Source organism: Penaeus japonicus, unplaced genomic scaffold (assembly GCF_977035675.1).
Source record: "Penaeus japonicus unplaced genomic scaffold, GWHDUDI00000001_assembly GWHDUDI00000011, whole genome shotgun sequence".
Lineage (NCBI taxonomy): Eukaryota > Metazoa > Arthropoda > Malacostraca > Decapoda > Penaeidae > Penaeus > Penaeus japonicus.
In genome coordinates, this window is record NW_028234413.1 from 40,667,649 (window position 1) to 40,680,148 (window position 12,500).

At 42.3% G+C, this 12,500-nt stretch overlaps 2 protein-coding genes across 2 annotated transcripts in view; one reads left to right on the forward strand and one right to left on the reverse strand.

The window, feature by feature from the left end:
* Positions 1-12,500, reverse strand: part of LOC122260742 (cytosolic carboxypeptidase 1) — a 40,757-nt gene that overhangs the window by 18,333 nt on the left and 9,924 nt on the right. Inside the window, exons 11-15 of the mRNA XM_086541460.1 lie at positions 12,139-12,247; positions 11,820-11,976; positions 11,170-11,417; positions 10,484-10,612; positions 9,982-10,160 (exon numbers count right to left, since the gene is read on the reverse strand). Coding sequence (XP_086397586.1) covers positions 9,982-10,160; positions 10,484-10,612; positions 11,170-11,417; positions 11,820-11,976; positions 12,139-12,247 — 822 coding nt within the window. The remainder of the gene's footprint in view (positions 1-9,981; positions 10,161-10,483; positions 10,613-11,169; positions 11,418-11,819; positions 11,977-12,138; positions 12,248-12,500) is intronic.
* LOC122260743 (uncharacterized) lies at positions 1,270-9,495 on the forward strand. Its single transcript, XM_086542058.1, has 5 exons — positions 1,270-1,529; positions 5,008-5,190; positions 6,285-6,411; positions 6,706-6,846; positions 8,802-9,495. Exons 1-5 carry the CDS (start codon positions 1,475-1,477, stop codon positions 9,358-9,360), a joined length of 1,065 nt encoding a protein of 354 aa, XP_086398184.1. The 5' UTR covers positions 1,270-1,474; the 3' UTR covers positions 9,361-9,495.

Consider the following 12,500-nt stretch of genomic DNA (forward strand, 5'->3'; position numbering starts at 1 on the left):
TCCCTTCCCCCAGCCCCTTCCCTCTCTCTCTCCCCCCTCCCCCTCCCCCTCCCTCCCCCCTTCCCTTATACGGTACTACTGGGTCTTCTTCGTCACGGCCGGATTACAGTGTGGATAACGCAGGTGGATAAATGGGAGGATAACGCGAGAGGATATTTTTTATTTTTAGGATAAACACTGGATAACACGAGTGGATAAATGGGAGGATAATGCGAGTGGATAATTTTTATTGAGGATAAACACTGAATAACACGAGTGGATAATAATTTTTTGAGGATAAACACTGGATAACACGAGTGGATAATTGTGAGGATAACGCGAGAGGATAATTTTTTTTTTAGGATAAACACTGGATAAGTGAGGATATTTTTTAGAGGATAAAGTGTGAGGATAGACATAGGGTAACGTGAGTGGATAATTGTGAGGATAACGCGAGGATATTTTTTTTTTTAGGATAAACACTGGATAAGTGAGGATATTTTTTAGAGGATAAAGTGTGAGGATAGACATAGGGTAACGTGAGTGGATAATTGTGAGGATAACGCGAGGATATTTTTTTTTTAGGATAAACACTGGATAAGTGAGGATATTTTTTAGAGGATAAAGTGTGAGGATAGACATAGGGTAACGTGAGTGGATAATTGTGAGGATAACGCGAGGATATTTTTTTTTTTTTGGATAAACACTGGATAAGTGAGGATATGTTTTTAGAGGATAAAGTGTGAGGATAGACACTGGATAACGCGAGAGGATAATTATTTTTACGATAAATACTGGATAACGCGAGTGGATAAGTGTGAGGATAACTTCAAATGGACAAAATGTGAGGATAATGGGAGAGGATAACAGAGGGAGAAGGAGATATGGATGAAGATAAAAAAAAATTGTTAAATAAAAAACAAAATAACCAAAATGATTATTAGATCATCAAACAAAAAAGGCAACCCGACTTCAATAAAAGAAAAAAATCAGTTCCTGAAATAAGGTTAAAAGATAGAGTCAAACAAGAAGGAAAAAAAACACGAAAAAAAATCCACCGAAAAACCTTCACAATTCCGGACAAAAACAAAAGCGCGAAAAAAAACGGAAAAAAAGGAAAAAAAATGCGACTGCACTAGACATCAGAGGTCAAGCCATCTCTCAGGGCACGCGGAGCAAGCCAGAGGGCAGAAGACCGTCTAGGGGCGTGCATGGGCGTGCAGGGGGAGACAAGGCAACGAGGTGGGCGGGGCTTAAACACGGCAGGAAGCGCGGGACAGGTCACACGCGCGGACAGTCAGTCAGTCTAGCGAGGGCGAGCGAGCGGACCGCACGCGCCTATCTCCTGCTCCTCCTCTAAGCCAACGCATCCTCGCAGGATAATCGAGGATCTTCGGGCACTTGAAGGACACCCAGGCCATCGCATATCCTACCGGGGGAATACTCCTACGTGACTTAATCCTCGGGGAAATACGTCAGATCTCCCGCGCGCAACATGAGGGCGTCCGCGGTTCTCGTGGGAGCGGTTCTCCTCCAGGCCCTGGTTCACGGTGAGCGGAGTTTGCGAGTGCAACAGTTGCCTTTGATTTGCTTTCTGATGTTTGTTTGTTTATATATATATTATGTATATTATGTATATTATATATATATTATATATATATATATTATATATATATATGTATATATATATATATATCTATATCTATATATATATATATATACATATATATATATATATATAGAGAGAGAGAGAGAGAGAGAGAAAGATGTGTATGTGTATGTATTGGTATTATGCATTTGTATATGCGTGTGTGTGTGTGTGTGTGTGTGTGTGTGTGTGTGTGTGTGTGTGTGTGTGTGTGTGTGTGTGTGTGTGTGTGTGTGTGTGTGTGTGTGTGTGTGTGTGTACGTGCGTGTGCGTGTATAAATATAAATATATATATATATATATATATATATATATATATATATATATATATATATATATATATATATATCACATTAAAGTTCTCAGTTGTAATCTCCCTTAATACAACGTAACATCCAATCCGTTAATTCATCCCTGTCTATCTACGCACTATCTCCGAATTCTAATCGAGGAGAGGCGCGCATTTAACATATGTCAAAATGAATAAATAACTCAAATGAATAAAATCATGAAATCTAGTAAATATAATCTCAGAGGGAGACTGTGATTTAACAGAAGAGAAATTGCATTTTGTCAAGATTGCAAATTTAAAAAACTTGTTGATATTCTGGAACCATAAACAACTGACGTCAGATCAGGCGTGAGAGACAAGGAGGGAGGGGGGGAGGGGGGGGGTAAAGGAGAATAAAAGGGGGGTAGGGAGAAGAGGAGAGGGATTAGGAAGGTGGAGGGATAATCAGAGGAGGGACAGGGAAGGAGGGAGAGGGGAGGGGAGGGGAAGAGAGAGAGAGAGAGAGAGAGAGAGAGAGAGAGAGAGAGAGAGAGAGAGAGAGAGAGAGAGAGAGAGAGAGAGAGAGAGAGAGAGCGAAAGAAAGAGAAGAAAGAAATAGAGAGTAGAAAGAAAGAGAGAGAGAAGAGAGAAAGAAGAGAGTGAAGGGAGAGAGCGCCAACAGAATAGAAAAAGACGGAAGGAGGAGAGAGAGAGAGAGAGAGGAAGCGAGGATATAAGGAGAATGAAGGCAGGACGAGAGGGGGGGAAGGGGGAAGGAGAGGGGCAGGGGGCAGGGATAGGACCCTCACATCCTGGTCCTTCGCCGAAGTCAACTGATACCAAGCAATTTCTCTCTCTCTCTCTCTCCTTCTCAGTCACTCTCTCTCTCATTGTCTTTGTCTTTGTTTTTCTCTCTTCTTCTTCTCTCTCTGTCTCCGTCTCTGTCTCTCTCTCTCTTTCTCCCCCCCCCCCCTCTCTCTCTCTCTTTCTCTTCTCTCTCTCTCTCCTTCTCTTTCTCTCTCTCTCACACACACACTCTCTCTCCTCCTCTTTCTCTCTCTCTCTCCCTCTCTCTCCTCCTCTTTCTCTCTCTCTCTCTCTCTCTCTCTCTCTCTCTCTCCTTCTCTCTCTCTCTCTCTCTCTCTCTCTCTCTCTCTCTCTCTCTCTGCCGAAGGAATGTTGTTGACGTCATCATTGGCATGACGTTCGCAGTCCATTCTCGACTGCAAATTACGGAGCGAAGAACAAAAAAAAAAGTTCTTCTCAATAACATCCCTTTTTTAACCTTGAGATATTACTCGCCGCGACTCACAAGCCCCACTAGAGGTGACTGGAGATTTGCGTTCTTTGAGCACTTGATGGGGGTGTGGGTGGGTGGGTGGATGGTTGGGGGTGGGGGGGTGTTAATGGCATTTGGTGCGTCACGCTATACTTTTCTCTCTCTTTCTTTCTCACTCTTACTCATTCTTACTCTCTCTCTCTTTCTTTTTCTTTTTCTCTCCTCCCTTCCCTTTCTCTCACTCTCTCTCTCTTTTTTTCTCTCCTCTCTCTCTCTCTCTCTTTCTCTTCTCCTCTCCTCACCCTTTCTCTCTTTTTCTTTTTCTCTCCTCTCCTCTCTTTCTCTTTTTCCCTCCTTCTCCACCCTGTCTCTCTCTTTCTCCCCATTCTCTCTTTCAAAGCTTTGTCTCGCAATCTCTCCTTCTCTCCCCCCTTCCTTTTACTTTCTCTTTCTCGCTGTCTGCCTCTCTTCTCTTCTTTCTCCTCTCTCCTTGCTCTCTCATTCCCACGTTTCTCGGTGGATCTGAATCACATGAAACGATGGAAGAGGAAATGCCAAACACCGACTCAGCTCTCAGTTCTCAATTTAAATTTTTTTCTCTTTTTTGTACTACTTTTCAATATTCTTCGACTCTAAGTCCAATGGTTTCCCTTTTTTATTATTTCTTTTTATATCCATTCAGTGCAGGTTCGATGTTATTCAATACTTTTCATTATCACTACATACATACATACATACATGTTTGTATTCCTCCTATATTTAAAAATATTTCCAAATTCTCGGCATTTCTGTCTTTATTTAAAATAAATTCCGCATTCTCGTTACTCCTAAATATATTCAAAATCTCCCCAAAAGCCTCGTAATTTACATACATTCCAAAATCTTCCACATCCCTCGTTAATCCTTTAACAGATAGTGTTTCAGCAACTTTTATATCCCTCGTTAATCCTTTAACAGACAGTGTTTCAACAACTTCAACATCCTCATTACTTGTAACTTCTCAACACCATCTAACATCCCGCCTAACTTCATCTCCCACCCACCCACCTAACATCACAACTTCCCAACCACACCCTCTCATTCTCCCCCCCCCCCCTCTCTCTCTCTCTCTCTCTCTCTCTCTCTCTCTCTCTCTCTCTCTCTCTCTCTCTCTCTCTCTCTCTCCTCACCATAACCTCCCACCCACCCACCTAACATCCCGCCCACCCGCCTAACACCCTCTCATTCTCCCTCTCTCTCTCTCTCTCTCTCTCTCTCTCCTCACCATAACCTCCCGCCCACCCACCCACCTAACATCCCGCCCACCCGCCTAACACCCTCTCATTCTCCCCCCCCCCCTCTCTCTCTCTCTCCTCACCATAACCTCCCGCCCACCCACCTAACATCCCGCCCACCCGCCTAACACCCTCTCACTCTCCCTCTCTCTCTCTCTCTCTCTCTCTCTCTCCTCACCATAACCTCCCGCCCACCCACCCACCTAACATCCCGCCCACCCGCCTAACACCCTCTCATTCCCCCCCCCCCCCTCTCTCTCTCTCTCCTCACCATAACCTCCCGCCCACCCACCTAACATCCCGCCCACCCGCCTAACACCCTCTCATTCTCCCTCCTTCCCTCTCTCTCTCTCTCTCTCTCCTCACCATACCCCCCCCCCCACCCTCCCACCTAGCCTCCCGCGCACCCGCCTAACACCCTCTCATTCTCCCTCTCTCTCTCTCTCTCTCTCTCTCTCTCCTCACCATAACCTCCCGCCCACCCACCCACCTAACATCCCGCCCACCCGCCTAACACCCTCTCATTCTCCCCCCCCCTCTCTCTCTCTCCTCGCAGGCCAGAGGATCCAAACCGTAGAAGTGGCCGATTCCCGGTACTTCATCTCGAACGCTTCCCCGTACTCGCCGTCGCTCAACTGGTTCCTCGCCTACGAGTACTGTCGGACCATCGGTATGGAACTTTTGTCCTTCCAGGGCATCGAGGAAACTGAAGCTATCACCGCCTTCCTTAACGAGAACGGTGGGTGTGGTTTTGATTTTGGTTTTGCTTCGAGGGAGATACGGGGGGGGTTGGTGGGTGGGTGGTGGTGCTCTAGGTTCAAGTGGGATTGTTTTTTTTTTTTTTCATTCTTTTTTTTTGATTTATTTATTTATTATTATTATTATTATTATTTTTTTTGAGGGGGGGGGGGTAGGTCTTGTTTTGAGTGTGGGTTAGTTTGCGTTTTGTTTTGGTGCGGATGACTATATGTTTTTTTTTTTTTTTTTTTTTTTTTTTTTTTTTTAGAGGAGATAACTATGTCTTTCTTTCTTTAGTGCAGATAACTATGTTTTTTTTTTATTCTTTAAGTGGAGATAACTATACGTTTTTTCTAGTGGAGATAACTATTTTTTTTTTCTTTAAGTGGAGATAACTATACGTTTTTTTTTTCTTTAAGTGGAGATAACTATACGTTTTTTTTTCTTTAAGTGGAGATAACTATACGTTTTTTTTTCTTTTAGTGGAGATAACTATACGTTTTTTTCTTTTAGTGGAGTTAACTATACGTTTTTTTTCTTTTAGTGGAGATAACTATACGTTTTTTTTTCTTTTAGTGGAGATAACTATACGTTTTTTTTCTTTTAGTGGAGATAACTATACGTTTTTTTTCTTTTAGTGGAGATAACTATACGTTTTTTCTTCTTTAAGTGGAGATAACTATACGTTTTTCTTTCTTTAGTGCAGATAACTATACGTTTTTTTTTAGTGCAGATAACTATACGTTTTTTAGTGCAGATAACTATACGTTTTTCTTTTAGTGCGGATAACTATACGTTTTTTTCTTCTTTAAGTGGAGATAACTATACGTTTTTTTTCTTTAAGTGGAGATAACTATACATTTTTTTTTCTTTAAGTGGAGATAACTATACGTTTTTCTTTGGTGCAGATAACTATACTTTTATTTCTAGTGAAGATAACTATACGTTTTTTTTAGTGCGGATAACTATACGTTTTTCTTAAGTGCAGATAACTATACGTTTTTCTTAAGTGCAGATAACTACACGTCTTTCTTTATGAATGATCAAAATGCCAATTCGGATCTCATGGCTAAATATTTCCTCCTCCGGTCAAAGGTCACAGCAACAGCGACTACTGGACAAGTGGCAATCAGCTGGGCTCCGAGATGTGGATCTGGATGAGCACTGGCCAACCCTTCAACAGCACTTTCAACTTCTGGGTTTCTGGCGGCCCTCCTCTCACGTAAGTTCGTAAATTTTTTGCGATGCACGGGAGCGAAACCCGAATAAAATATGGAAAGTAAAATTAAAGACAAAACTAGGAAATGCTGAAAAAAAACAAAAAAAAAAAAAAAAAAAAAAAAAAAAAAAAAAAAAAAAAAAAAAAAAAAAATCGTTGAAAGTAAGGAGAAACGGAGATTATTGCTTCTTGCAAAAATACCTCGAAACTGTCGAAAGTTCTCAAAAAAATAATAAAGACCTCTCCGTCTCGAAACAAGAAGCGCAGTCCTCACCACCCCAACTCTCCCCTCAACAGGAAATCCCAACAGTCATGCATGAGCTACCAGAAGGGCTTATGGTCCCCCCAGAACTGCATGGATCCCAAGCACTTCATCTGTGAACAAACTCGTTGCTTCTACTATAACTACGTGACTACGAACCGCCGCTCATCACAGGGGTAAGAGCAGGTAATATTTAATCCAGCCTATTTGTAGGGTGTTGGGTTTGGCTTGCATGCTAATATTATGCTAATATTATCCGATGAACGAGGTAACCAAAATGACTGTCGTATAAAGCTTCACGTGACTCTCACCCTCTTTTTTAGGTATATTTTAAACCTAATCCTTTTTTTTTACTGGGGACTAGTATCGGTACGGCATGTTTTTTTTTCACGGGGGTAACTGTAAACACTATAACTATATAACTATATATAAAATCCTCATTCTATTGATTCAGTTTTGCGTCATGAATTCCATTAGAGGGCTTAGGCTCTGGACCTAACAGTTGGATTCCCTTCCGGACTGTGGGGGGAGACTAGAACACACAGCTCCTACCACTGAACTAATATATAACCACCATCTTATGAAGACATTCAATAAGACCTCTTTGTTAAGTGCTCGTTTTGGTTTGTACGGATTCTACGACTGCACGAGCTAACTATGGCCGCTTTCCATAACTATAGTACTATAACTAACTCATATTCTTATGAACATTAAACCTGGCTAACTGTAGGGTCTTGGTTGGCGAGACCCGTACCAAACGCTTTCGTGATGTAGAGAGAGAGAGAGAGAGAGAGAGAGAGAGAGAGAGAGAGAGAGAGAGAGAGAGAGAGAGAGAGAGAGAGAGAGAGAGAGAGAGAGAGAGAGGAGAGAGAGAGAAGAGAGAGAGAGAGAGAGAGAGAGAGAGAGAGAGAGAGAGAGAGAGAGAGAGGGAGAGAGAGAGAGAGAGAGAGAGAGAGAGAGGGGGGGGGGAGAGAAGATAGAGAAGAGAATGAGAGAGAGAGAGCGAGAGAGAGAGAGAAAGAGAGAGAGAGAGAGAGAGAGAGAGAGAGAGAGAGAGAGAGAGAGAGAGAGAGGGGGAGAGAGAGAAGATAGAGAAGAGAGTGAGAGAGAGAAGATAGAGAAGAGAATGAGAGAGAGAGAGAGAGAGAGAGAGAGAGAGAGAGAGAGAGAGAGAGAGAGAGAGAGAGAGAGAGAGAGAGGATGCGTGTCAAAGCTATTCTCCATTCATTAAAAAAACTAGGCTATATCTACACATGGCTATTCGCATGAACCATTTGACTACGACGAAGGCTGTAGTGTTGCACTTTCTTTAGGAGTGCAAGCATGCACACTCCCTCAGAAACAGACTACCAACTACCACTGCCAGACTCTAAAAAAAGTTTGAAATGATGATGCTTTTTCAATGGAAGCAGAGACACCTAGAGACAAATCTGGCCAACCATGGTACGCACTCCAGTCGTGGTGTGCAGACGAAGCAACTCTGATCCACCGTGATAGGATGGGCCACTTGGATGAGGTCCTTAGGATGCTTGGCTTAGCTTTCCTGGCTTCCCTGTCTTCAGGAAGGATTGCATATTCTTTCCTACTGCACGAGCTAACAACTTTAGGTTCTTTGGGTTATTTAAGTATTTAAAAGTAATAAAGAGTTTAAGTAAATTTGCGAAGCTTAGTTAAAGTTGCATCACTGTCTACTATATAGTGTTTCTGGGGAAATTATAAGAGACAGAGCATGCATAAAAATCATCTAATTTTTATTCTATTTATTTATTTATTTCCTTAACGTCAAGAGCCATTATCAGTATTTGCTTCTTAAATTTTTTGCAATGATTATGTATTCATTCTAGCCCAAAAAGTGATATTGGAAATAGAATCCAAATAATGTAGTGAGTCTTTATACTAAAAAAGGCTGTAATTCATAAATATCAAGAAATAACTATAGACACACTCAACTGCCAGCATGACGAAAAGACCGGAAAATAAAGCATAGATATCTACATTCTTCAAACAGCCTCACTCTAGCCTTCATATCAGCTGTCAAGTAATCAATGCCCCTAACATGTAGATCTAGATTAGTAACTAGACGCAATCCTAGAACTGTCCTATCCTAACTCGACCGGAATGTCCTACGCAGCAACGACACCTCCTCCGCTGGCATCGCCGGGTTCCCATCGACACCTTCCCTCCGCCCAGTGAGACCCCTCCGACGCCCCCCTCCCCCAGCCAGCGCCTTCCAAAGGGACCCACAGCAACAGCAGCAGCAACAGCCAGTAAACACCCGGAACTCCCACGCAAGTAATGAGACGACGCATCCTACGCATCCTGGAGGAGACGCCGCCGCCGCCCACCTAACATCCACGCCCATCGTGAAGAAGCTCATGTCGACCACGACCTCGACCTCGCCTCCTCCGGGAATCACCAAGGTCATGCCCACGGCGTTCCCTTCCTCTCCGCAGGCACCGAAGGAGATGCCGGCAGCGACGCCCCCCTCCCAGACGCCCGCCAGCGAACCGATCGCAATCGCCAACAACGAAATCCTCCCTGCAACGGCCAACAGCGCCTTCCTCTTGTTGCAGCCTCCCACCCAGGAATTCGAGGCGGGAGATGCGGTCGAGACAACGCCAGCCAACGTGAGGCTTCTGAGCAGACAGGAGACCTTCAGCTGGGCTCTCAAAGACGCAGGTTCTCCGTAGCACACAAAACAGGCGACTCGATCGAGAGTAGGGCACAACAAGCGAACTAAACTACTCTCAAGCACCTCTTTTTATTCTGCATTTGTTAGGTTACTGTGTCTTTGGGTGAATTGTTAATTACATGTGTATAAGTGAGTTTCTCTTTGGTTTCCTCCTTTTTCCTCAGAGGACAAATCTGAAGAGGATTATCATCGGGAATATTTCATATTGTTTGCTTCATCTTAATCTTTTGTTGATCAGAATGCGACTGAGTTATCGCTCTTTTGTAAAATATGAGATTCCTTTGTGTGATGGAGTGGTTTCATGTCAGTAGAATGATGATGCTGGTAAGATGATGAAGTTATCAGGAGGCATCTTTATATCTACACACACGTACACATACACACACACACACACAAACACCCACACCCCCACACACAAACTCACACCCCCCCACCCCACCCCCACCCCACCAACACCCACAACACAAACACCCCCCCACCCATCTACACACACACCCTCACCCCCCCCACCCCCACACCCACCCCCCACCCCCACCCACACCCACAACCCCACCCACACCCCACCCACACACAAACACATCCTAGAACATATCAGAAGCAGAACATCACGATAACTTACTTCCCGTGAACGACGCCCTCCGGATTGAGCATGGGGACGATCTTGAAGAGGAAGTTCTGGAGAAGGAGACGCGACGCGGCCGTGTCCGTCAGGAGGAAATCCAGCACTCCTTCCATGACCCAGGAGGCGTTGCTCTCTCCTGGATGCACGCGGGCGGTCAGGAAAATCACTTCCTTTTCCTGAGGGGGGTGTTGAGGGAGGGTTGAGGGAGGGTTGAGGGAGGGTTGAGGGGGGTTGAGGGAGGGAGGGGAAACAGGGTGAATGAAAGTTATTATTATTTTTTTCCTGTTTGGCTACGTTGTAATAATAATAATACAAATGAGAGAAAAATAATAAAAAAATGGATATAGCGAGATTAAACAACAATAAAAAAAACATTAGTATGAATAGTTGTATTTTCTAGAGAGAGAGAAAAAAACAAAATACATTTGTATCCATACTTCTATTTTCTAACGAACTTAAAACAACCTCACGTGCACCCCTTAATTAACCCTTGACTTACCTTAATGTTTTCCTTGGTCGTAATCGTAACAAGGGGCACCGGATTCCCATTGAGAGTGTGACACAGGGACTGGTTGCTGTAGAAGATATCACTTGCTCTTTCTATGGAGTCTTGTTTATTTAAGTATGCCTATTGATAGAGGGGAAAAAATTATCATTATTAGGCTGTATGGTTGTATGATAGTAAGATGTATTGTATCATGTTTATAACCACTAATTTATTATTTTTTTTCACTAATCTAAGCCATATTTTACTCTTCTCATGTAAACTTCTTACATTTTCGCAAGTCTCTGACAGTAAAAGAAAAGAAGAAGAAGAAGAGGAAGAAGAAGAAGAAGAAAAAAAAGAAAAGGAAAAAGAAAAAGAAAAGAAAGAAAAAGAAATAAAAAATAAAATAAAATAAAAAGAGAGAAAGAAAGAAAGAAAGTAAGAAAGAAAAATTAAAAAGAAAAGAAAAGAAAGAAAGAAAGAAAAAAAAATAAAAAGAGAGAAAGAAAGAAAGTAAGAAAGAAAAATGAAAAAGAAAAGAAAAGAAAGAAAGAAAAAAAAACATAAAAAGAGAAAAAGAAAGAAAGAAAATAAGAAAGAAAAATGAAAAAGAAAAGAAAAGAAAAAAAAAGAAAAAAAAAGAAAAAAAAAAAAAAAAAAAAAAAAAAAAAACACGTCACCTCAGCCTACATACATACCTGCAACTGCGTATAAGTATAAGGATAATGATACGCCAGATAGCACACGTCATAAGCATGAGGGAAAGTGACGGTGAAAGTGGCCGTATAATAGGACTTATTTGCCGTCTTCTTAAAGCGGACATTATCGTGGCTCTTGGGCACTCGCGAGTAGTGGTTCTTGTGGTAGCAGATGTCAGTGCCCGTGCGAACCCAGGCGGATTTTCCCTTCATGGCTTCTCGAACGCTGAACATGACGGGTTTCATGCCTGTTTGGGGGGGGAGAGGCAGAGGGGGAGGGAGGGGGAGGGGGTGAGGGAGAGGGTGAGGGAGAGGGAGAGGGGGGAGAGGGAGGGAGGGAGAGGAGGGAGGGAGGGGGAGGGGGGGAAAGGTTTATATAATGCGAGTTCTAAAAAGGGGTGATATATTGTGTTCAGAATTATACTCATTGTCTCTGTTCCTGTTAGAATGTATTCTTTTTTTTTCTTTCTTTCTTTTTTTTTTAGATATATTACTGGTACCGTTAGCGTATTTAATTATTTTCTTTACATATATCTTCAACTTTTGTCCTTTCGGAAAAAAAAAAAACGTACCTACAAACACATACTCTACAAATTCCATCAAGAAACAGAACGTACCATAATTGAATTCACCAAAGGAACAGAACCTACCATAATTGAATTCACTATTTGGCTTCTCATTGTTGATGATGTTGAAGACATATGTCGTGTTCGGTTCCATGTTGCTGACTTCAAAATAGAACCATTGGTGGTGATGCGAGGAGTTAACGTCAGCATTCAAAATCAAATCGTACTCTGTGTTTGAGGCCTGTAACGGAAAAACAAAAACGCATTTTCAAAATCTTTCAACAACACACTGTACCCAAACCCTCCTAAACATTAAACTGCAGCACGATAAGAAAACAAAAACAAAGAAAGTAAGTAAGTATCCATAATATTTAAGCCAGCAACCCCTATAACGGAAACTCACCTGGATGACTCTGCGTAAATTGCCGCTTTCAAATCTCGATTCAAAATTGAGGTGGTTAACGGACACGTCCCGTTTGCCAACGCGCTTTTCATCCCAGTTGCCCAGAGATCTAGCAAGGAGACAAAATAAAACGCTTAATGGACTTAGAAACATCTTGAGGGGGAAAAAACTGTCCTAAAACTGATTAAAAAAGAAGAAGAAAAGAAATAACATTCTAGTTAGAAGAAGTAAGAAATACGAAGAATACATCGGATAAAACAGTATCAACAAGGTATTCTCCGCACAAAGCATAATTTCCAAGTTAATTATAAATACATCTCTTAAAGACACAATAATATCCTCATCTCTTAGACACAATAATA